Raw genomic sequence first — 25,891 nt, 5'->3', positions numbered from 1 at the left:
ACGGCGATGATTGATCCCAATTTTCTTTAATATCTAGTCTATATAAACGCTCAAAAAACGTGCCTACGCATACAGTAAATTAATGCGAACATTTAGAACGCAAGAAAACACGTATTCACCATCTAATAACAAATATATTACAAGTTAAAGCGATCGAAATTAGACTGAAATAGCAGTTGATAGTTCGCGAGTAGGTAGATGTGGCAACGCAGCGTCGCCCGCGTTTTGGCTGTAGTGGCTGTACCCGAATCCTGTCGGCATGTGCACATTTTTGTGGTTCTCTTCCGTGCTATGTCCACGATTTTTTGATTCTCTTTGGAAATAAAACCAAAAAATCATGAATCTAACGGAAGAAAACCAAAAAATTGTGAACATAACATAAAAGAGAACCCTAAAATCGTTGACATTACTACAAAATAGTAGACACAGCACGGAAGAGAACCAAAAACGTGCACATACCGACAGGATTTGGGTATAGCCAAAACGCGGGCACCTAACCTCTTATCCAGAATGACAGAAAATTCACCGGCATGTTTACGTTTAGCAACTGCCGTTACGTGGCTCAACACAGAGGCGAGTACTGCTACCAACCCCATAAAAGTGAAACGTTGCCAAGTTTCAATCGTATTTAATATAATCGACGGAAAGTTATTAAAAAATCGATAGCTTATATAATTGTCAAGGGAGCTACCAGTAAGAATCATTATTTCATTCTATCAACGGCAAAACATATATTTATGCCATTTTTATATTGAAATAATTAGCAATACTACAAGTTTTCAAGTTGGCATTGGCAAAAAAGTGTTTCGTTTTTAGCTAATTAAAATATAAAGATGCATAATATGATACTTTTACTATACGTTTTATGCAATAGCAGCGTATGGAGAATAAAATGATACCTAATACAGATTTTTTAATGACCTAATAAAAAACTTTTTTCTAAACCGTCAATTGACTCAACTGGATCGCTTCAACCTCCTTAAGCTCCTCCGAACTCTCATTGAAACCATACTGGATTATAGAGTCAGATGCAAGAATTTGTATGAATTTTTTCTTGCACTATATGACAAAATAAATTAGCTTTTGCAACTTTATACAATTACTATAGTTGCAATAAGTATTATACTTAAACACACAAACGTCTTATTTTCTTTCTAACTTTTTCATGAATATGATATTTAATACAACCAATTTTATGTATCATCTATCATAATAATTCAAAATTACAATTATAATCTTTCTTATTTCTCTCATAATAATAGTTTTTCGTAATAACAGGCACTTGCGACTGATATCATTCCTGGATTACCAGCGTTCCAACAGCCAATTATGTCAATGGAAGAAGACGACGTTAGCGATCAAGAAATCGTAAGTTACCCACGAGTTTACGTACGAAATACTCTCAAAGATCTTTGAATAGTGTTTTGTTTTATTAATTAATGCTTTAGGGTCAATTGGAAGATCATGGACCGTTTCAATCTTTATCCAGGCTGTGGGGACATCATGCACACCTTGCTGTATTTATTAATTACGTATTATCTAATAGTGATCCTTCTAGTTTGGTACGTATAACTATTCATAATTATTTATTGTATCTATTTAAATTAGTACGTTCCAAAGTGCAACTGTTTTTTACGACGAGAAAATTATATGAAATTAATAAATTACATATGTTTATATTAATGTGATACATATTCTTGCAGTTATTTTATTTAATAACTGATTTGTACAAGGAGGGAAATGCCAAAGAGATGAAGAAATGGGCATACGAAATTCACTCTAGTTTTCTAGTACCTGGTGCGGTAAGTAATTAAATGTACGATATAAAAGATTCTTTATAAATTATTTATAATTTCTTGTATTTGCACGATTATTATATTCATCATACATTCTTTTTACAATGCCTAATTATATTGTATCTTATTTGCATTTAATTAATATTTGAATATATAATTATAATATTATTAATACTTGTTCTCATATTATTAATATTATTAATACTGTAAAATTCCAGCGTTATTTTTAATATCTTTTTTTTATGCAAATAATATAATAATTGATATACTTTTTTTTATTTAGCCGTTACGTCTGCATAATGTGGATGAGAATGTCGCGAATGAGATTGATGATGTTCTCTTGAAAGAATCTGATAAAGAAGAAATTCTCAGAAAGGTACGTTTAAGCATGAAATAAAATAAATTATTGGCAGAAATTAACATACAGAGTATCTCAAAAATTCTTATTTTAGAGCACAATAATGAAGAAATTTATGGAATATCGAGTAATGAACATTTCTATGAGCTTTTTATCTCGAGCAATAATTTTTACGCTATAAGTGTTAACCGTATTTTTTCCAGATTTGATAAATGCAACGGATATTGTGACTAATTTTTATTATTTCTCTATGCAGATATTCTGGAAGGCACGTACTAGAGCGAAGGAAGAGTTGAACGAACAGCTGACGCATTTCCAGCAGAAGAGAACCGCAGGACTGGCCACAATCTTCGGTCCAACCGATATTTCGCTCGATGAGAGTATATCCGACAAAGCGCGGGAAACGAAAATTATTGAGACGTATCTTCTGCCGAAAATGGAACCTTATCTGTAAGACTTTATTTACATAGAATTTTAACAATTCTTTTATAAGGTATCATTAAGGATAAAAAGTAGTTGAAACGGAACATGTAACAACAGTAATATTGATGTGTTGTCTGACAATAAATTGAATAAAACTAAAGTGTAATAGTGGGATATATATTTGGTAAATGCACAATTTTCTTCTATTATTTTTTTATTTTAATTTAAATAACCAGTGCTTTTCGTTTTCTCGTAGAATTGTGTTTTGTGATTGGCTGCGTTTTACTGAACCTCCGCTAGCTAAGCCGCTAGGTAGCAATTAAGTGCGATTGGTTGGATCCAAAAGTAAGAACGAATCACATTCAATTGCTACCTAGCGGCTTAGCTAGCGGAGGTTCGGCAATACGCAGCCGTTGCTTGGCATTGGAGATAACTATAGTTGATAATAAGAAATGTATATATTGACGATAGAGAACAGCAAAATTTTGGGAAATTTTCAGGGAAGACATAGAGAAGGAACATGTGGATTTGCGGTTCTTTACGACAGCAGCTGGTCTAGCTACTATATTAATAAAGATTTTCCAATTGCGACCAGTATGGATCGATCGAGTGCCTACCTTTGTTGCAAAAGACAAATCCAACATTAAAGCACGGCTGCTTACTGGAAAATCGCGTAAGATGACGATCAGAGGACACCACTTCGTAGCGCATCAATATTTCACGATAACTTACTGCAATCATTGTCAACTTATTATCGGCGGAATTGGCCCTCAAGGATATTTATGCAGTGGTATGTAAAATGTGTAATAAAAAGTTTCCAAGACTTTCCTTGAATAAAAATAGAAAAATTTTTCTTTAAAAATCAATTCCTATAAGTGGCAATAGTTTAACTGAAAAAGTTAATAATTGATAAAAAGATGTAGTTAATAATATAAATAATAATAATAATATTAATATTAATATTAATATTAACTAATATACATTTTACAAATTATTATAATTTTTGAAACATTGGTATATGTTATATAATAATGTTACATGTTATATATATAAATTAGTAAATTAGTAAATTTAAATTTGATGTTAAGGGGATCCTATAGCGAAGGCCGAACTTCCTCGATGTCGATAATGTCAATATTTTTAATCCTGTTTTCTATGTTATATATATCTATATCTGTTCTTGTCTAACGAGAGGCATCTGTCCTTGTTTGTTTGTTGCGCCATCTCTCGCTACACGCAATACTGCTTATCCTATCGACCTGAATGTGCTTTTGCACATATAAAAGTTAAATAAACTAAACTTTTTTTTCTAGGCTTTCAATCTTGGTTCTAATTGCGCGATATTGTTCTTAAATGTTTTCCCTAGGGCGTACGTATCTTATTTTGTATATATAAACTGCAGTATTTTTGTATTAAGGTAGTTGTATCACAAAACCCATTTTCATAGGAATCTTTTAAAATTTGAACAGTATATTAATGCAAACACGCTCTACACACACGTGCAAGTAGAAAAAGCTTGACTATACCAAAGTTGAAATAATGGAAATCAAACTTAGCACTTTTTACATGTATCGTAGGACGAAAACGGCTTCCTATATCACGTTTGTAATTGTAGCGATCAAACTACTCATAGGATTTTAATGAAAAACAAAGAGATGACAAAAGAGACTTGTAAAAATATTCTTACAAAAGTACAAGACCCTAAATATAGTTTTGAAGCTATTGTTACACAAAGTACACAATTTCTTATAGCGATGGACGCATACGACAGCTAACCTGTAAAGATCTTGCAACACTGCGCATATGAAGATTAGATATATATGTAGTTCAGACATTGCCGCTAAGGCTTTAAGTCTTTTCTTTAATACTTTTTTTAAATTAATCTTCCTTTGTAACGTTCAACAGACATTTTCGCTTCTATTTCTTCTATTTATTCAAAATAACCTCGATAGCATACTGGTATACTGACATTACTGACGAGTGAAAACAGTAAAAACAGTACAAGCTCAGTCAAAAGTTTTACACAGATAAGTAGAGTTTTCATACATTATCGTATTGCAGTGTAACCATTATTTTTGACTAATACTGTCGCGATACAACTACCTTAAGCAAATATTGTCGTCAGTGACAGCTCTATGTGCTCATATTTTTAATTTTTTTTTGTTTTTGATGTAAAATTGACCGGAACACCCTACATTTTTGTGCGTACTTTAATTCTCTAAAAGAATTTTGCAATTCCGTAAAGCCAATTAAGTTTAATGCATTTAACTAAATGTTGGTAACGACTGCCACTATAGCGATCCCCTTAAGGGGATCCTAAAGTGAAGGCTGAACTTCCTCGACGTCGGTAATGTCAACATTTCTAATTCTGTTTTCTTGTCATATATCTATATCTGTCCTTGTCTAACGAGAGGCATCTGTCTTTGTGTAGGGTTGTGCGAGGTGGATAGTCAATTACGAGGCGAGATGTAACACAATAATCAGTCTTTAATATATCTTCTCTTTACAGGAGATGTGTCTCGTGTCACGTACGAATCTTAACTCTGGCGCGAACTCTCTACTCTTCGGGGAGATGAGCATGTGTTAGCTAGATAGGCAAAAGCGTGAGAAGTGTGGTTGGTGTAGACAGTGTAGCTAGTGAGATTCAGTGTTACCAATATCCCTACAGTACTCCCCCCTGAGTGAGGTGTTTGTTGAAGCGAAATAAATAATTATAAGTTAGTGTCTCTTTGGTAACTGGAATTGCACTTTTTTTCCTGCTCCTGGATATTGCCTTGGTCCCTCAGGTTGTCTTTGGTTGCTCGCTGGAGTTAGCTGCTGTGGTGCACTAGTAGATGGTTGACTACATGATGAACTGGCAGTCTGCTCCGGTTGATCTGCATCCATCATCTCCGCAGCTGCAAGATGAGCGGGTTTGAGGCGCTCGATGGACAGGTTGACTGGCTGTCCGTTGATGTCGACCTTGAAAAGTCGATCGTTGATCCTCTCGATAACGCGATGAGGACCTGAATAAGGGTTGTCGAGTGACTCTTTAGTTGTGCCCTCCTGTCGCAGGAAAACGTGTGTACAAGAGTACAAGTCCTTAAAGCAAAAGGTTTTCTTCCGACCATGATGCGCTGCTGGAGTCGGCTTCAGTGCTCGCATGTGTATGCGAAAATCTTCCAGAAAGAAGTTTGGATCGTTGGGTACCTCTTCATGTGTGAAGAATTCTCCGGGTATTCTCAACGTAGTCCCGTACAGATACTCAGCTGGTGAAGCTTTAATGTCTTCTTTGTAGCACGTCCTGAGACCAAGAAGTACAACAGGAAGTACCTCAGTCCATTTCTGTTTCTCGTGACATTTGATCGCTGTCTTCAGTGTGCGGTGCCAGCGTTCAATGAGTCCGTTTGAGGCTGGGTGGTAGGCTGTCGTGCGGATTCTGTTGCCTCCCACTAGTTGCAATAAGGCTGTGAATAGCCTGCTCTCGAACTCGGATCCCTGGTCGGTAGTTATTAACTTCGGTGAACCAAACCGAGAAATCCAGTGCGTAAAGAAAGCTTTGGCTACCGTTTCCGCTTGGTGGTTCGGAATAGGAATAGCTTCCGGCCACCTGGAGAATCTGTCTATCATCGTTAGACAATAAGTGTTGCCTTCGCTGGGAGTCATCGGTCCGATTATGTCGATATGTACGTGGTCGAACCGTGAGTCCGTATGCGGGAACGTTTCTGGTTGCAGGTGAACGTGGCGTCCTATCTTCGCGCGTTGACACTGAATGCAGGTCTTGGCCCAATCTCTGATGTCCTTCCTCATTGATGGCCAGACATAGCGCTGTCCGATGATCTTCGTGGTAATCTTGCCACTGGGGTGATTCAGATGGTGAACGAAAGGACGAATGTCGTGCGCTGAAACATCACAATACAGAGCTTGGTGGTCTGGACCAAATGTGAGCTTTTGAAACTTCAATGAAGTCTGGTTGTCTCTGAGTAACGAAGTCAGTTCCTCATCTTCACGTTGAGCCTTGGACAGATCTTCAAAGTTGATAACTGATGGAAGTCGAAGTGCGTCCACTCTGGAGAGTGTATCGGCTACAACATTCTGCTGCCCTTGGATGTATGTGATTTTTGTCGTGAATTGTCCGATTAAACTGAGCTGCCGGAGTTGTCTGGGAGAAGCCTTGTCCGACTTTTGCAGGAATGCATACGTCAGTGGCTTGTGATCCGTCCGAACTTCGATGTCTGCACATCCTTCGATCCACGGTCTATAGAATTTGATCGCTTGGTATATCGCGGTCAGCTCTCTATCATACGTGCTGTAGTTCATCTGGGCAGGTGTGAACTTCTTCGAGAAAAATCCCAGGGGTTGCCAACTGATGTCGTCGGTCGATTGTTCTAACACTGCCCCCATGGCGATGCCTGAAGCATCCGCTGTGATTCGCATTCTGGCGTTCGGCGCCGGATGCGCTAGCTGCGTTGCGTTGGCCAGATCTTGCTTTACTTTCTCGAAAGCTTCGATGGCCTCTGCTGTCCACTCTATTGATCGTTTGTCGTTCTTCTTGGAGTCTCTGAGATATGCATTCAACGGAGCTTGTGTGGCTGCGGCGTTCGGGATGCAACGATGGTAGAAGTTGACGGCTCCTAAGAATCTACGAAGTTCTTGCACTGTCTCGGGTCGTTTAAAGTCAAGGACACTCCTGACTTTGTCTGGCAACGGCACAGATCCTTTACTGGAGATCCTGTAGCCCAAGAAGTCTACTGACTCTGCTCCAAATACGCATTTATCCAGGTTGATCTGAAGTCCGTACTCCCTCAGTCGATTGAAGATGATCCTCAAGTGTCGTTTGTGCTCTTCGAGCGATGAAGAAGCGATAAGGAGGTCGTCGATGTACGCAAAGACGAAATCGAGCCCTGCCACAACTTGGTTGATGAAGCGTTGAAAGGTCTGGGCTGCGTTTCTCAGACCAAACGGCATTACTAGGAATTCAAACAATCCGAAGGGTGTAGTGACGGCTGTCTTCGGGATGTCTTCGTCAGCTACCGGTATTTGATGATAGGCCCTGGTCAAATCGATGGTTGAAAAAATTGTCTTGCCATGTAAGATCGATGAGAAATCCTGCACGTGCGCGATTGGATATCTGTCGGGTCGTGTTAACGCGTTCATCCGACGATAATCGACGCACGGGCGCCAGCTGCCGTTTTTCTTCCTTACCATATGGAGGGGGCTGGCCCATTGGCTTTTCGAGGGTCGACAATACCCTAAATCTATCATGAACTGAAATTCCGCTTTTGCTGCTTTCAGTTTGTCCGGCGGAAGACGTCGTGGTCGCTCAAACACTGGCTGTCCAGACGTCTCTATGTGGTGCTTCACAGTGTGACTAGTTTTCGTGATGGCGGTGGACGGTTTCATGATTTCGGAGAATTCGGCGAGGATATCGGCTAACGGCGCAGTTTTATCGAAGCTGTAAACACTATGTAACGGTGCTCTGTCCGAAGTTGTTTTCACCGTCAATCCTGTCTCCGCGTCTTCCAGTGTCTTCGAGCGAAGGTTCAGGGTGAGGTTATGCTTGAACAACACGTCTGCTCCTATAATTGCGTATGGTACCTGAGCGATAAGGCAGACGCACCGAATTGGTCGACGGAGTCCAAGATCCAGCATCATCACGCGTTCGCTGTATGTCCTGATATGTGTTCCGTTTGCGGCATAGAGTGTGCCTTGAAAGTGGTTAACCGGGTCCCAAGGACGTGGTGGAACTACCGAGACATCCGCTCCTGTGTCCACCAGGAAACGGAGTCCGGATATCTTATCCGTGACGAAAAGTCGGCGAGACGAGTCGGTGCCGTTCGTTGCCGCCGAAATCAACGACGGCTGACTTAGTTTCCCGTCGTTGGTTTGCTTTGTTTGTCGTCTGCATCCTTCGGCCACTCACACGGATCCGTGCACTTCCTTGCTTTTTTTCCGAAGCGCATGTGATAAAAACAAACTTTGGGTCCGCGTGATCGTCTATTTGACGCGTCCCTGGCGCCTGGGCGCGAGCGCGAACGCGGGCGCGAGCGCGAACCGGGCGCTGGTTTGCGGCGAGTCATCATATTGCTCACTTGTTTCACTATTTCTGCAATCATGGGATCGGTCTCTGTTTTGCTCACGGCCGCTGCTTCATCGTTATCACTCACTTTTTTTTATTGCCACGAGTTCACGGTTGTCACTGGTCGGCCGATGTTCCATAATCTTGTCAGCTACAGCTGCCAATGCATTGAGATCTCCTGGTACTACCTGTAGCGTCATGCGCACGTCGTTGGGGAGATATTCCATGAAGAGTGTCTTCAGGTCTTCATCGTCGATCCTTCCGGGGCCGGCTAGCGATCGCATTTCCGCGAGTAATCTTGACGGTTTCTTCCCTTGTATAGTCAGACCGGATAGTAGTTTCCGCAACTCTTGACCTCGCGTCAGAGAATAATGCTCAATTAATAGCGATTTAAGCGTCTGATAGCGGTTTTCACGCGGGATCCCGATGATCGTGCTACTCATGCTTTCGTAAACTTCGTCATCCAGGCTGGATACGAGCGCTGTGAATTTCTCTGCTTCTGATGTGTTGAGATCTCGAAATTCATTTTCTGCGATCTCAAACCAAGCTCGCACGTTGGTACCGGCTTTGAATTTGCGTAAATTAATTCTGTACTCGCTGTGCCTTCGGTACATAAAGTTGTCTGCGTACGGTATGGGCGGCTGCATATATGGGAATCGCCACTCGGGTGGGACCTGCGAAGGCGTCATCCTCGACGTCGAAGTTTCCGCATCGTTTCCCTTTGGGGCGGTGTCACCAATATGGCCGTCTTGCTGGTTTTTCTTCGCGCCTTCGCTATCATTGCCGCCATTGCTGAATACGATGAGGCTGTTATCGCGTTGCCCGTCGCCTTCAGTCTGCTCGACTGGCTTGTTCTTTGGAGGAGAACGCACTACACTCATGTTCTTTTCGGGAACTTCCGACGGATTGTACGAAAATCCGGATCTCAAGAAGCGTTTATCGTCCATCTGCCGACACGCGGTCACGCACTTCCGTGTTCTTTTTCGCGCGCTACTGTGTTTTTTACGCGCACTTGCACGATCCGAACGACTTCGCGACGCGAACGAGTGTCCGATACGAGAAAATATGCGGCACGTATGACTACACTGCAACCTCGGTACGGCGGATTGCGCGAAAACCGGCTCGCGATGCGCGAAGCCTCGAGAAGCTTCCACTTCCGCACAACGTTACGAAAAAAAAACTCGCGTGTTTCATTACGCGTCCCGATCGCGTTGGTATCGCGACGATATCACGTCGGGGTCACCATTTGTAGGGTTGTGCGAGGTGGATAGTCAATTACGAGGCGAGATGTAACACAATAATCAGTCTTTAATATATCTTCTCTTTACAGGAGATGTGTCTCGTGTCACGTACGAATCTTAACTCTGGCGCGAACTCTCTACTCTTCGGGGAGATGAGCATGTGTTAGCTAGATAGGCAAAAGCGTGAGAAGTGTGGTTGGTGTAGACAGTGTAGCTAGTGAGATTCAGTGTTACCAATATCCCTACATTTGTTCGATTACTGCGCCATCTCTTGCCACACGCAATATTGCTTATCCTGTCAACCTGAATGTGCTTTTGCACATATAAAAGTTATATAAAGTAATCTTATTTTCTAGGTTTTCAATCTTAGATCTAATTGCACGATATTGTTCTTAAATGTTGTCCCTAGATCATGCCGGTCTAATTTTGTGGATATTTATCGTGGAATTTTTGTACAAAGCAAATATTGTCGTCACGTATACCAAAAATTAACAAAAATATTAATTTTTTTTCGTTTTCGATATAAATTTGACCACCATGACCTAGATTTTGATGCGTACTTTAATTCTAGACAAGAATTTTGCATTTCTATAAAGTCAATTAAAAGATTAGTGCTAAGAAAAAAAGCCGGTATTACAGACGGCTTTAGGATCCCCTTAAACTGTAAGACAAAGAATTGCTCTAGTTTTTTTTTTTATTTTATTATTATAACTTGTTTCTTTTTGTATCATAAAACTTGATTTATTTGACTTATCATTTTATACATAATATAATTTTTATTTCTACATTATATAATATTTATACGTGATATATTTATTGCTTTATATATAATATAATTTTATAACACATGAAACATATATGTATAAACACTTATAAGCTGCTCTTTCTGCTGAATGCAACTAATGATATATTATTTGCTAATTGATTGACAGATTGTTCCCTCAGCGTACATCGGCAATGTGTTCGTGTAGTAGAGGAGAGTTGTCCTGGTCCTTTAATGCGAAAAGAAAGAGGCAATGATAGGATCAGTAAATTGATGGAACGTATTCGACCGGAGAGGAAACCTCCATCCTCTCATCATCATTCTCAGAATCATATATCGCATCGTAAGTTCAGCTTTTGACATTTTATGCAAATTGCATTATCTCTCAGTTATACTAATTACAAGACAGATACAAACAACTAAGCTTTCAATTATTTAGCTTTTAGCATTATAAAAGTTAACATTATAAATCATTTCTTTAATGGTTCAAAAGAGAATTTTGTCAACTTTTAAACATTTCTCATTCAAAAACTATAGGTTCGGTTTTTTTTATATTTAAGAGTTTTCATCTCAAAATGATTTCGAGAACCTGCCATTAACGGGTATCACGGTAGTTTTGGGAATTATGAATTTTTGTAAAAGAATTATTTATACATCATAAATTCTGAAATAATGAATTTATGAAATAATTAATTTTTTAAACATAAATTCCTAATCAGTTGGAATATATAGAGCATAGAGCCGTAACAAGGTGTCAACATTATTAATTCTATATTTGAGTTAAGATATAATCTACGTTATTAATTCTATATTTGAATTAAGATAATCTACAGACGTTTTGGTCTATTATAGGACCATCTCCAGTCAATCTTATTATAATTTTACAGTGCCGTCCACTCACAATACAGCAATTCAACTAATGCGTTAATTTTATTATTGTAACTATGCGATAATTTTCTAACCGACTGACTATTTTTGTATTTCGACACTGAAGATGGTCCTATAATGGACCGAAACGTCTGTAGATTATTTTAACTCAAATATAGAATTAATAACGTTGACACCTTGTTATGGCTCTATGCTCTATATATTCCGACTAATTTTTAATCTTTTGAGCTATTCTTTCTTATATAAATTCCTAAAATGTTAATAATTAAATAACATAATAGTTAATAATTAAATAACATAATAGATTCTTGAATATAAATTTATAATTAAGAAGAGATAATTATGCTCTCTTCAAGATTGAAAATTATTTACGATTATGAATGATCCACAAAAATAACGGTGCATAATTACATTGTTTCCTGCAGAAATTTATTTTAAATTATTAATTTGTTAGTGATTACTGGCTGATCCTAGGGGGGAGTTTTGAGGTAAAATTCCGGCTTCCTTCGAAATAAAAATAATTAGTTTTGCTGGATCTGTTTAAAAAATCTAGGAAAAAATGCATTAAATTTTAAAGTAGGCCTGTCGATTTGGGCGCTCGTGGACTCCCGGTTTCATGGGCCCGTTCCTTCATTCTGCACGTTCCCTCCTCCAATCCTGTATATGTCTTCTATCCCTATCATATAATTAAAAGAAAGTAAGAATAGGATTAGAAGTTTCGGTAATTATTTACAATAACTAATACAGCTCGGATTACTTTGACCTTGACATATGTTGTCAAGGTCACCCTCCTGAGTGACCTTCAGAAGGTTTTAGCCGGCGGTCATTGTTTATCAAAAAGTTATAAACAAAAAAGTTTGAAAAATATAGCAGCTATTTTGAGTATAAAGCATAAATGACTAATATATATGTCGAAATAGTTCACGCATACACTTTTCACGCGAACCGAGGTTCACCCACACCCCCCTGCTTTCGGGGGAGGTGCGGTAGCCCCTCCCTCGCTTACGTGTAGAGATATGTAGGTTAGTGACACGCTTTAAAAGCGTGTACACCTATGTAGGTTAGTTGACGCGCTTTAAGCTGGCGACACACACTTTCCGTAGAACGTAACAGTAAAATTTCGACCAATCGCGTTACTCGATTCGGGAACGTACGGCCGAATCGAGTAACACGATTGGTCGAAATCCTACTGTTACTGTTACGAAAAAGTGTGTGTCCGGGGCCTTAAACACAAATACTTTTAAAGCGCGTCACTAATCTATACGCCGAAGGCGTATCCATAGGGGAGGTTTGGGGGGGGCGAAGCCCCCCCGCCCACGCATGTACTTTGATATATTATATAGGATATATCGGATGAAAGCTAATTGTAAGTGATATGCATTATAAGTATACATACGTTTTTTAACGATATATTAAAAAATACAAGCGAGCCCCAAATTTTTGTCAACAGTTTTGGATTTGGGGGGCAAAAATACATAGAATTTACCTCTTTTCAATTGATTTCTCGTTGGGGCCCTAATTGTAAATATTTACCAAACAGTACACACGTAAGCGAGTGTAATATGTAAATGAAATATTGTCGGTAATTATTTACAATAACTAACACAGCTCGGATTACTTTGACCTTGACATATGTTGTCAAAGTTACCCTCCTGAGTGACCTTCAGAAGGTTTTAGCCAGCGGTCATTGTTTTTTAAAGTTATAAACAAAAAAAGTTTGAAAAATATAGCAGCTATTTTGAGTATTGGAAGGCATAATTGACTAATATATATTTCGAAATAGTTCACGCATACACTTTTCACGCGAACCGAGGTTCACCCACACCTCCCCTGCTTTCACCGTACTCACATGTTTCCGCCAGTGAATACAGAGTTGTGACGAAAGAATCAACACTTTCTCCTGGCTCTTGTACTTGCGAGTTGAACTTGAAGCGTTCAAAAATAACGTTTTCCTTTGGTGAGAAATATGAATCCAACTCTTGACCTCGGCGAACGTAGTTGACGCCGTAATAACTGGCATGACTTGGATCAAGATCTCTTTGGACTTCTCCCCCATTGTATAGCATAGCAGATTGATTTTATCTTTATCCGGTTTTTTGGATAACCCATTTACAGAAATATATCTCTCGAAATGTTTAACCCATCTTGGCCAAAGTTCTGGTTTATTGAAATCGAATTCTTCTGGGGTCTGAATGTTCGATGTTGACACCATTCTGAGGTTATCTTGCACGTTTTGTCTTGCGCTGCTTGCCCTTTTTATGCACATACACAATTTTCAATACTTTATGACGTAGGGGCCCATTTCTGACACCATGTAGATAGATAGATAAGTTTATTGCATATCCCTGCAGGGTTTACAAGGCGTTTTCATGAGGAACGTACCCAAACCTCTTACAAATTGTGTAAAACTCCCCTTCGCGCCCTGGCCATATGCGACCTTACATCTTATTTCCCTTCCCCTCCCTCTCCGTCCGGTCCCCCTCTGGTCCTCTTCTTCCGCTTCCTCCAGTTCCGCATTCCTCTGAATCCCTCCTTCCTCGCGAGACAGATTCTTCTCCCTCCTTTCCGTAATCTCGTCCTCGGACCTCTTCAAACTCCTGCTTTCCTCCTCTCTTCTTTCTTTCTCATCTCTTTTTCTTACCCTCATCTCTGCCGATTTATCTCTTCCATCTTCACCCTTAATCTGCTCCCTTCCTTCCTCCTTGCCTCCAATATCTTCTTACTCTTTACTCTCCCACCTCCCCTGTTTCTTCCATCCTTTCCTCCTCTATTTCCATCATCTATCCCTCACCCACCCCCTCCTCACCCATTACCCATATCACCGCTTCCTGCCAGCTTCCTCCTCCTGATTTCCACCTTCTACATTCCTCCCATACATACTCCCACGTTTCCTTCTTATATTCACACATTCTACATTTCTTCTTCTCTTCTCCCTCCCAATACCTGCTCTCTCTCAACTTATTCCCTAATCTAAACCTCGCCACTTTTCTCCATCTGCTCTCACCCTACCCCTTCTTCAAATACCCCAGAATACCTTCACTTTTTATTACCCTGTACCATCTGTTGTATTCCGATTTCTCGATCTTCTCCCATCTTTCTTTCTCTTTATCCCTTTGGAATAGAGCGTAATGTCACTCATCTTCTCCTCTCAGCCTTTCCAGCCCTTTTAACCCCACTTCTCTATCTTCGAAGAAACTTTCCCTCTTCCGTTTCCAACTTGATCCCGCTCTTCCTACCTTCTTCCTTCCCTTCAACTCCTTCCAACATAACCTTGCTAGCTCACTTCCTTTTCCCTCCTCTAATCTCTTCTCGAACCTTTATGTTATCATCCTCGCCCTCCCTCTTAGCTTCTCCCTTTGTACTTCCTCTCTCACTAAGTACCACGGTATTCTTCCATCTACTCCCAGAATCCATCTAATATACCTTTCCTCCAATCTCTCTATTCCTTCCCTCTCCCTCCATGTCCATACTTCTGCTCCATATCCCATTACCGTCCACACCAGTCTATCAAACAGCCACAATCTTTTTCCCCAGTCTTTCCCAAATCTTCTCTTCCCTATCCCCCAGACCTTCCCCATCACCGCTGCCGCCTTCTTAATCCTTTCCCTTATCTGTGCTTCCTGTCCTCCGTTCTTTTGAAACACGTAGCCTAATAACCGAAATTCTTTTACCTCTCCTATTTCTTTTCCTTCCCATCTCCATCTTCTCTTGCTCTCTCTCCCTCCGCCTTTTTTAAATCTCATTATTTTTGTTTTCTCCGCATTCAGTTCTAGTCTTTTCCTACCTAGGTAACCTTCCAGCCTTTCTAACATGCTCCTCATTTGGTCCTCATCCTCTGCTGTTAACACTACATCATCCGCATACGCCAACGTATATACCCTCTTACCTCCTACCATTATTTCTCCCCATTTTACCTTACCCATTTCTTCCTTCATATCCTGATCGCGATCAAGAGGAAGAGGGCGAGTCTTGCGCCTCTTGGTGATCCCTTCCTCGTAGGGGAATCTTGTTATCCAAAAGACGATGCGTATTGATCCTTTATATGGCTGCATTCGGAGAGCGTGCTATTAGCGCTATTGTATCATTCTACTTTTATCGCTCATTAAATGTAAAACAAGGATAGAATAAGCAAATAGCGCTAATAGCGCGCTCCCCGAATCAGCCTATGTAACGCAAGGACAATTTGCCGAATCGCCGAATTTTCTTGAAATCGGACGCCTTTATATCTACATCGCGGCTGAATTTGAAATACGAGTTACGGCATCCGGGCGACTTTTTAAAAACCCGGTTGCTAGGAAACACGAAGTCCTGTCAAACAAATCGGAGTAATTGTAATTTGACAGAATGCATCGATCTTTTTAACCTGTCGTCGCGTCGTACAATGCCAAGTACTTTCCGCGACTTCCTGGTGGCTGAAGACGGCTGCCACACAGACAATAGATTTTTAACCTATCGGAAGCCGTGTATTAATGCTACACCAGCTTTATTCCTGATTTTTTATTTCTAATCGCTAATATCTGTTCCTTGTTCCTTATATTTTTCATTGTGCGGGGGCCTTTAGGATCCACTAGAGATTCTTAACTAGAGATCAGACAATGTGCCGTTGTGGGGTCAAACTGGATATGACGCTTTTGATGGCGGTTTATTTTGACTGTTGAATAAATATTAGAGCTCAAAAAAAGAACCGAATAATAGGGTATCCGGGTACCCGTCCGCTTGCCCGTTACCCGTTGTATATGGATCTGGACTGGTTCCGCGGGTATCCGGATAATTCGGGTACCCGTATCGTACGGGTACTCGCATTGTATGGGTACCTAACCTAATTCGAATTATCTCTGGGTACCCGCGGAACCTGTACAGATCTGTATACAACGAGTAACGGGCGAGCGGATGGATCCCCGAATATCCGGGTATTCCGAGCTCTAGTTTTGACGAACACTTATGACTCGGATTTCTTGGTTAGCTTTATATATCTTTTTTTCTTACATTTCCGGTTTGATCCCAAACGACGGAGCCAATCAGAGATCGTTAACGGTTTGTCTGATCTCTGGTTAAGGATCTCCTAGGATCCACTACATTTATCTCGCACGATGTTTGACACGGCTCGTTCCACGAGAGGTATAGGCAATGATTCTTCCAGTTATATATGTTTTAAAGCTTATGCTTGGTCTATGTCTTCCTTGGTCTATGGATGTTTCGCGACATATACGTGTAAGATCTTTTAATTCATGATAACAAAAGTCTTTCATTTTACAAGTATACATGATATATAGTCCGGAAACATTCCCTCGTTAATTTACCGCAAGGCTTTCGACCGATCTCTCTCTCTCTCTCTCTCTCTCTCTCTCTCTCTCTCTCTCTCTCTCTCTCTCTCTCTCTCTCTCTCTCTCTCTCTCTCTCTCTCTCTCTCCCTCTCCCTCTCCCTCTCCCTCCCTCCCTCCCTCCCTCCCTCCCTCTCTCCCTCCCTTTTTCTCTTTTCTTTATTGAAAGAAAGGAGAAGAGGAATGCTTCGAAGTATTTGTAGTGTCAAGTGGACCACAGCCAAAAATGCAAAATCGGAGTGTCCCATATTTTTCCTCTTCCTGCTCGGCTCCGCGCTTCAAGTAACATGTTGTACGATACGCGTTTGCATATGTCGACGTACGTATACCTAGAGTTCCTCTAGTAAGAGTTAGGACACCGTTTGCTATTAAGAGGGAATTATACGAACGATTGAGAGAGACAGTCTCCGCACTCGTACTTTTCGTGAGATGTTATTCTTTGTCTCACTCCCACTAATTTCTCCCCTGTTAATGGCGGACCAATCAGGAGTCATTACCCGGTGTTCTAACTCTTACTAGAGGAACTCTACGTATATTATACCTAGCGACCGCGGAATACCATTCCTGCCAATGCGTGTGCAACAGTTTTAATATGCACTAGTGCGCACTGAGTGCATCCAATCAATTTCGTTATAAATAATTTTGCCGAAACTTTCCCCTCCCTCTCCATTATTGATGTCAAGATTCATTAGTGGCTAGTGGTTTGCTATCATTTTGGTCTACGTTACATTTGTTATTGACAATTTTCTAGAACGTTCCGAATGACGATATGTGATTTAAGATGCCATTTATATTTTTGTATGTTTATTACAAAATTCTCTTTGAGGATTTACCTAAGAATAATTAATAATAGATTCTCGAATTAGAGAGATTCAATTTATTAATTGAAGTCATTTTGATGTTCAAAAAGTAGATTTTCTGGATGCCATTAAATATTGTTGATAAATCATTAATTTTTAATTAATTTCTGGAAACTGTAATTATATTTAGATTTGAGGAGAATAATCGACTGTGATTGGTCAATTCTTGCGACTCACGACTTTGCGACTCGCATTGTAGACCCAGCATAACCCTTCATTGTCCTCATATGAGGTAAACGTTCATATCAGAGCAAAGTTCACTAAACTTGAGATTAGTTTTTTTTATTATGATTGATTAAATTTCAATCCAATCTTAATCCCAATCCGTAATGATATGGGCTTAAAACTGTGTTGATCTGAAAAAACAACGCCGCGCTAATACAATGATACATGTACAGATGCGGCGTTCATATGAGAGCACTGTTTGCTTGCTGAACAAGGGCAATGGAGGGTTAAAAGAGGAATTTTTATTGTGGAAATTAAAATTAATACGTTCATTTTTATGTTTGTAAACTGTTGTCTATTTTGTGAAAGAAAATTGTTTTAAGATATTATTTGCACAATCATTTGAATTCCTATTGTTTTATTTTTGCTGACATTGATACAATTATTATTTTGCGTTGCAGTCGATAAAATCAAAAAGAGTGAAGAAGATTCCGGTGCATTAACGGATGGGGAAAATGGTGAGTTTTATTCTTTCCTGTTTTTTATCCTTCCTGTTTCTACTTTTTATTTTTCTAAAAGCAAGTTTGCGAAATTTTAGAAAAAATTAAATAAAGAATATCAAAATTTCTTCATATAATATAGTGTTTTTAACGCAAACAGAATACGATAAATAAATATAAATAAATTGCACAGCCAAAATATCAGATTTTAAGAGTAAAAGGCTCATTATTTTTAATAATGTATGTATGTGTAACTTATTCAAAATATTTTCAAAAATTTAAATTAATACATTATTCTCAAACGTGCTTGAAAAAACTTGCAACCCGATTTCCCTCGGTCTCGCTGGCCGAGGGGGCGCGGCTGCAAATTAATCCGCGAACCGCTGGACGATAGCTCCAAGGGGATAACGAAGTCACTTCTCTTACCGTAGTTTCCGTATCTGAGGTCTTGGGCGATACCATTCGATTGGGCGCCAGGTGCGATTATAGACGCGCACCACGTCTCGATAACGTTCTCCTCCTTAATCTCGCCACAAGCTCAGGGCGTAGCTCCGCGTGAAAGGGATGAAGGTGGAGAAGGAGCGTGACGCAAGCAACACACAAAAATAAAGCCCGACGATAAACAATATTAATTAGATATATTTCACTCAGTAAACGAACAAATCGTATCGGGAAACCAAGGCCGGATCTCGCTCAAATGGCCGGTACCACCGCGGTACTCGGATCGGCCGTTACAGCACGCGCGAAGTGCGTGATGTTCACGCCCGCGAGGCTCCCTCCGCGAGCGAAGCTCTCAAGCGCGACCCCGCGATAACGCCAATCCGCCCACGCCTTAATCCCCGGATCCCGAACGCACGGCGATTCTTATACGCAATACGCTCGTGATTCTCATACACTCGACATAACAATTCTCACACGTTCGACATACACGATTCGCACACGCACGACACAAGACACAATACCTACGCGCATTCTCACACGCTCGACATACACGAGACACAATACCTACGCGCAACGACTTCCCGACTGCCAAATCGTTCCCAGTCGGTAGTCCCGAAATGACCATCCGCGACGTCTCGCAAATGGTCCCAAAATGGCTAGACGCGGGCCTCCCGCGAATAGCCCCAAAGATAGCAACGCCAGACAATGGCGCGCTCGCGAAATTCCCTTTCGAGCAGACGCGACGATATTTGCCCGCGCACGCGACGCAAAATATCCGCGAGGCTCGCGATGCGCCACAAGGTGCCCGGTGCGGTCCCTCCCGACACGCACACGGGACTCCCGCACACAACGCAGTTACACGACCGCAATACACAATACGCGATTACACGAACGCACGACCGGTGCCTCACGCCCCGGGACGCGATTGCGCGAACATTTCTCCCCCGTTCTGCGACAATACGGTCCTCCTCGGCGCGAAGGACACCTCGCTACGCTACGCACCACGGTTACGCAAAACACTATTACACGACACACCAATATACACCGGAGCGTGCCGCCCGCGGCACGCCTCCGTCCACAATTCACAAGACACGCACGACGATAACCGCGAATTGACTGCCGATCATACGCAAGCTTTCGAGTAGGGCTTTCAGATATGTTTCTGGCTACGATCTCGGCCGGCCACGCGCCCGCGATCCCGACAAACAGCCGCGACAATCTTCCCGGCATCCACAACGGCGGGAGCCGGTATCTAAATACGACACGTAATCAGGCCGATTCACACGGCAATCTATTCGATATACGTATTTACTGGCGCCGGGTCGCGACCGAGATCGAGCCCTCAATTAGTAGGCAGCACCGGAGTGGAGATCTTACAGTTAGGTTGTTCGCTGCTGCCCGGCGGCGTCGGGGCGCTCCTCCAGGGGTGGCTCCTCGCTCGTAGAGTCCTAGATATTATCTAGGACTCTACTCGCTCGCGGCTAGATCGACAGTGAGGAGCGGTCGGTTCGGCGGGACCACGCCGGACCCCCGCACTTGCGCCCTCAAGCTCGCGGTTCTTCCGCCCCGCCGATTGGTCGTGTGTGTCGCCCTGTTCGCGACGTTGCAGACGATTTCCGCCATTTTCCCGCGGCCCGTTTGATTTGGCTGCTGGTTGTGCACGGGCCCCTCGCGGTTTCTCGCCCGGCTGGCCAGGCCGTGGCGACGCCGCTCGGCCCTTGGGGCGCCGTCGGGTGAAGTGTGCGGGTCGTCCACCCGCGCTGCATCGCGGTGGTGCATCCGTGCTCATGCTGCGGCGAGGCCGTGGTACGCTGTGCGAGACATTTTCGGCACTTTTCCAGCGGCAGGTCCCGGTGGCCCGCCCGTCGGCCGACCACTCCGCCGTGCGTCCTCCGAGCGCCAGTTCCTCCCTCGTCGCGACTATCGTCGTTACATTTGGTCGTGATCCCACGCTCCGGCGCCACCTGTCATCCCTACGGAATTTAGCTAGAAAAGGTTAGTTAACGCGGGTAGCCCTTCCTCGACCCGAGTCGAGGCGCCCTCCCCGATCTTCCCCTCGGCCGAGCTACCGTCCGGGCGGGGGACGCGACAAATGTCACGTCACAAACTATACACATGTAATATGATTTTTCAAATATCTAGATGTTTCAGTCTAAAATGCGCTTATTAAGATAGTATGTCCGTAACTCATTTTCTTAGGAATCTTGTAAAAATTGGATAACATATTAATGTAAACATGCTCTACACACATGTGCAATTAGAAAAATATTGACCGAAATTGAAATAATGGAAGTCAAAATTAGCACGTTTTACATGTACTAAACAACACAGACGCGCGCTACGCGCGCGCTATTTAGCTTTAATATGTCACTATTACACTGTTAAGTATACAACTATCAAAATATGCCATGACAGCCGTTTATGAAGTAAGCGCAACGAGAGAACTAATCGGCATCGCGGAAAAGCGATACCAATACTTTGACATGGCGTCGACATGACGAAGCCTTACGCGCATGCGCCATGCACACATATTGCACACATATGTGTAAAACGTTTCCTTATGCTGGACGCTATATTGGTTTTCTTGGCTTCACTCGGGTCACGTTTTCGTCTATGCTTTCGGATAGGAGTACCTAGATCTGTCTGTACGACCGTGATCTGTACATATGAGATCACATACATGCATAATGTGGACAATCCAAATACTATGTATTATTTACTATTATATTATTTGTCTCTCATTAACTTTTCGACAGTATTGTCACGGACGAACTATTATTTTATATTTTCACATACACGTTCATACAAACTATATTATACCTTTGTTTGTGCGTCGATCACCTTGTGAGACGTCTCACGAAAATGTTCTCCTCGAACGAAAAGGCGTGAGGACGCGCGATTTGAATCGCCGATTCTCGATCCGATTGGACCGATGAGGATCAAGGGAAAGGAACAGTAATTGATAATAAATGCTTTAGTTCACTATCACAAGAGTTCGTTCTCCTTTTATTCGCAATGCAAATTAACAGTCAAAACGCTCTATTCAGTTCTCGATGTATTTTGAATGCCTGTGAGACGAGTCGAGCTGCACGCACCGTTCACGTGATCGACTTGACTGGCGCGCGCGTGTTTTGCGTGACCACTCCCGCGTATTACTAGACGCGGTTTGAGACAATTGATCGGCTTAATGAATCAATCTCAAACTGCTTCAGCGTCGAGATCAAACTTAGCACTTTGCGAAACCGTTTGTTAAAGCTAAGGCTCGCAAGAGTGTGCCGAACTTCGAAACGGAGTCACTCGTCGCACCGCTACGCGGCTAAGTAATCGCACGGAGCACTGCCACTCCCGAATCTCGCGATTCTTCGATTCTGACCCTCGCTGGACTTCAACGAGCGAATTGCACAACGGAGATGGTTCACCGTGAAGAACCGACTGAGAGTCTCTCTTTACTTTGAATTTACAATCTAGATATATGGTTGAGAAAAGCGGAGAGCACACGAGGACGAACTGCTTCGAGCGAAAGCCAAAAATGTTCTCTCTTCTCAAGAGATTCGGGGGTTGGCAGTTGCGGTATCGTTCGTATGGGCCTATTTTCAGGGATCGCGAGTCTCGCGTTCGCGCCTTCTGATTGGCGCTTTACCTGTCGCGATTAAGGCGGGTATAGACGTCGTGAAGGAAAAGTCTTCCCTTTAGCGATCTCTGAACAACCTTACAATCTCCAGAGAGCTACGAACTGTTATAACGTCTCGCAATTAGTTATATTTTACATTCGATTAATGTTAAACATATTTTTTTTTTACAACAAAATTTTAGTGACTTAAGGTAGTTAGTTCGTAAATCGCAAATTATAAGAAAAATTTGAAAATTTTACTATATGTTAATAAATGTGGTATCTGCACGTCTGTACAAATTAAAAATAATTAACTGTCCCGCGAGATAATCGCTATCAAAAATTGCATTTTTTACATGTATTGCATGCACAAAGTATACGAAAATTTCGTATTTTGAATTTTAATAATTAGAACGAATCTTAAAAAAGATGAAAAAACGGATGTATAGTAGAAGGACACTTTAGGAATACTAGTAAAAAAAAAACCGAAATTATTGACCGTTTAGATTTAGAAATACAATAATAAATAGACCTCGATTTTCGCGATTATTTGACGTAAAGAACCGACCAGAGAAGAAAAATGAAAGAATAGTCTTTTGTTTTGTGTGTGAGGAATAGAACTATCCAAAAGTTTTTAGCCTGTAACAAAATTTTGGATTGTATTGTCACGGACTAACTACCTTAAGATAAAAATTTTCCTTTAAAGGATAATAAGATAATAAATAATTATTGGTTTATACATCGATTTTTAATTAAAGAAAGTGAGGGAACACATGTCTAATTTATAATTTACCTTATGAGCCATTTTTTCGTAATTAATAAAATACGACATTTTGACTGTACTTTATATTGCGTATTTTTAATATTTTTATAAACATGATAGCCTGTTATTATTTTTAATGCTTAAGACTAATAAGTATAATTAATAATATGCATTAATTTTATTATATACGACTTTATTTCAGCTATGTGCCAAGAAAGGCGTTTTTTCAGTAAAAACGTACCCAAAAACGGTAAATCTGAAGAATAGTGGCCTCCTCACCGATTTCGTTCAACTTGGGCTTAATCGACGCGTTTTTGCACGAAACGACCGAATCTGGCAGAAAAAAGTGTCGCTCTGCCCCGCGAAGCGAGATATTAACGGTTAAAGTTGACAGGAATCAGGTTATGATTCCTGTCATACCGACGAGATGCAGCAACACAGAACGTGCCCTGCGGCCATATGCGCATGCTCAGTGGTTGCACGCGCATGTAAAACTGCGCCAATTTTAAATGAATCAATCGTGCAGAATAACCAAGCATCTCGATTCAAGCAGTTAGGTCTCACGCTGGGAGTTTCATTAGTTTAATTATGCGTGGGAAGCACACACACACACACACACACACACAACGGGGAGTGCGAGGGGGGGCCTTTGGCCCCTCCCTCCCCCGCCCCCCCTCCCACCCACCCCGCCGGTAGGCTGCGTGGACCTCGCTTTACAACATAAAGTACATGCTAAGTTGTAAAACGAAATTATAAAGCACATGCATGGAGGGGTGCAAGGGGGCTTACATGCGTGAGCGCACGTGAACAGAAAGGCTTTTCTACCCTGCACCCTCCTCCATGCATGTACTTTATAATTTTTTTACAACTTAGCATGTACTTTATGTTGTAAAGCGAGGTCCACGCAGCCTACCGGCGGGGTGGGTGCGGGGGAGGGGGGCCGAAGGCCCCCCCTCGCACCCCCCGTTGTGTGTGTGTGTGTGTGTGTGTGCTTCCCACGCATAATTAAACTAATGAAACTCCCAGCGTGAGACCTAACTGCTTGAATCGAGATGCTTGGTTATTCTGCACGATTGATTCATTTAAAATTGGCGCAGTTTTACATGCGCGTGCGACCATTGAGCATGCGCGTGTGGTCGCAGGGCATGGTCGTAGTCGCTGCATTTCGTCGGTATGACAGGAATCATAACCTGATTCCTGTCAACTTTAACCGTTAATATCTCGCTTCGCGGGGCAGAGCGACACTTTTTTCTGCCAGATTCGGTCGTTTCGTGCAAAAACGCGTCGATTAAGCCCAAGTTGAACGAAATCGGTGAGGAGGCCACTATTCTTCAGATTTACCCCAAAAACCTTTACAATTTATGGCATTCAATTTCCCAAAATAACCTGGCCATTGTGCGACTTCACATAATTATTTATCCCTTTCTCTTATTAACCCTATTGACATCTTCCTCCGTATCCTTCCTTCTGCTCCTTCTAGTTCCTGTAGCTCATTCCCTCTCTTTCCTTCCATCTGTTTTCCTTGCAAGCTATTTTTTTATCTTCCTTCTGACTCGTCTCCTCCGTCTCTTGTCGCACCTCGTCTCTAGACTCAGCGCCTTCTACAGCAATCATAACAGTAAACAAAAAGAGACAAGCCACTTAGATCTTCTTCTGTTTACTGCTCTCTCTCTTTCAGCTCTATCCTCTCTATGCGCTCTCTCTCTTACGCTTCTATCCCTCTCCCTTAACCTAACCTCGACACGTGTACTGATGTATGTGTATGCCACCTGTCTTTCCTCCCTCTTGTCCCTCGTTTCTTTCTCCTGTACTTACTTTTCAATTTCCTTTCCTCCACATAACTCGTCCCTCTCCTTCTTCTACTTCCTTGTTTCTCTCTTTCTTTTACTCTCAGCTTTCACCTACTTCTAGAATACGTCTTCCACCTCAATTTCAATCCACGTGCTATTACCGGGTGCTCCTCTGCTTCGATCGTCCCAACCTCGATCGATTTCTTATCGACCTCCCTATTCGTCGCCGCGAGTCGATCTCTCCTTCTTCACTGTGCGTATGCACCGCGAGCTCCAATACTGCGCCTCGAGGTCCCGCAGTGGCGCCAACCCACTCTTTTGGAGGGGCCGGCACCCCGCGCCGTCTCAGCTCCAGTCAGAGCCCTCCATCGTCTCACCGTCTCCTCGCCGTCACGCCGACTTTCGCAAAACATCGATCCCTTCGATCTCTCGAACTCGCCACTTGTCCGTCGCACCCGTTGCGCAGACGCGCGACCGCTTCTACCGCTCTCGCCTCAGGTGTCACCTCCTTCTTCGCTCCGTCATCCTAACCTCATTCTCCAACCTTCTCTTCTCGGGCAGCGTTCCGACGTTCCTCTGCCGTTACCATCTCGCCTCCATTTACTCCTCTTCCTTTCCGCTTTCTGCACCCCTGCCTTTCCTCTTCCACGTTCCCTATCCTCTATAAACCCTTTTTCGGACGCACTTTTCCTTCCTTTCTGTGTTCCATCTGTTTCCCCGCCGAGGGCTACGGGGGACCCCCGGATTAATTTTATTACATGACAAAACTGATTAGATGCTATAATTCTATTTATGCCTCAACAATATTATACATTTTCTTGCAAATGCGAGTCATGAGCTCTAAAGTAAATCAATCTTCGAGCAAACTTTTACTCGCACAATTTTGTTGAATAATTTTGGTAAATCATATATTT

At 42.0% G+C, this 25,891-nt stretch overlaps 1 protein-coding gene across 8 annotated transcripts in view; it reads left to right on the top strand.

Annotated features, from left to right (window-relative positions):
* The window catches only part of Rhogef2 (Rho guanine nucleotide exchange factor 2), a 250,749-nt gene that overhangs the window by 56,967 nt on the left and 167,891 nt on the right, over positions 1-25,891 (top strand). For all 8 annotated transcript variants that reach the window (XR_011734124.1, XM_071791544.1, XM_071791539.1 and 5 more), the window contains 8 exons: positions 1,279-1,368; positions 1,449-1,562; positions 1,704-1,802; positions 2,080-2,172; positions 2,411-2,604; positions 3,078-3,367; positions 10,809-10,982; positions 18,335-18,391. Coding sequence is in view for 7 of the 8 variants with exons in the window: in XM_071791544.1 (XP_071647645.1) it covers positions 1,279-1,368; positions 1,449-1,562; positions 1,704-1,802; positions 2,080-2,172; positions 2,411-2,604; positions 3,078-3,367; positions 10,809-10,982; positions 18,335-18,391 (1,111 nt within the window). In the remaining variant the exon portion in view is untranslated. The remainder of the gene's footprint in view (positions 1-1,278; positions 1,369-1,448; positions 1,563-1,703; positions 1,803-2,079; positions 2,173-2,410; positions 2,605-3,077; positions 3,368-10,808; positions 10,983-18,334; positions 18,392-25,891) is intronic.

This window comes from Temnothorax longispinosus, chromosome 10 (genome assembly GCF_030848805.1).
Source record: "Temnothorax longispinosus isolate EJ_2023e chromosome 10, Tlon_JGU_v1, whole genome shotgun sequence".
NCBI lineage: Eukaryota > Metazoa > Arthropoda > Insecta > Hymenoptera > Formicidae > Temnothorax > Temnothorax longispinosus.
This window is presented reverse-complemented; position numbering and strand designations above follow the sequence as displayed.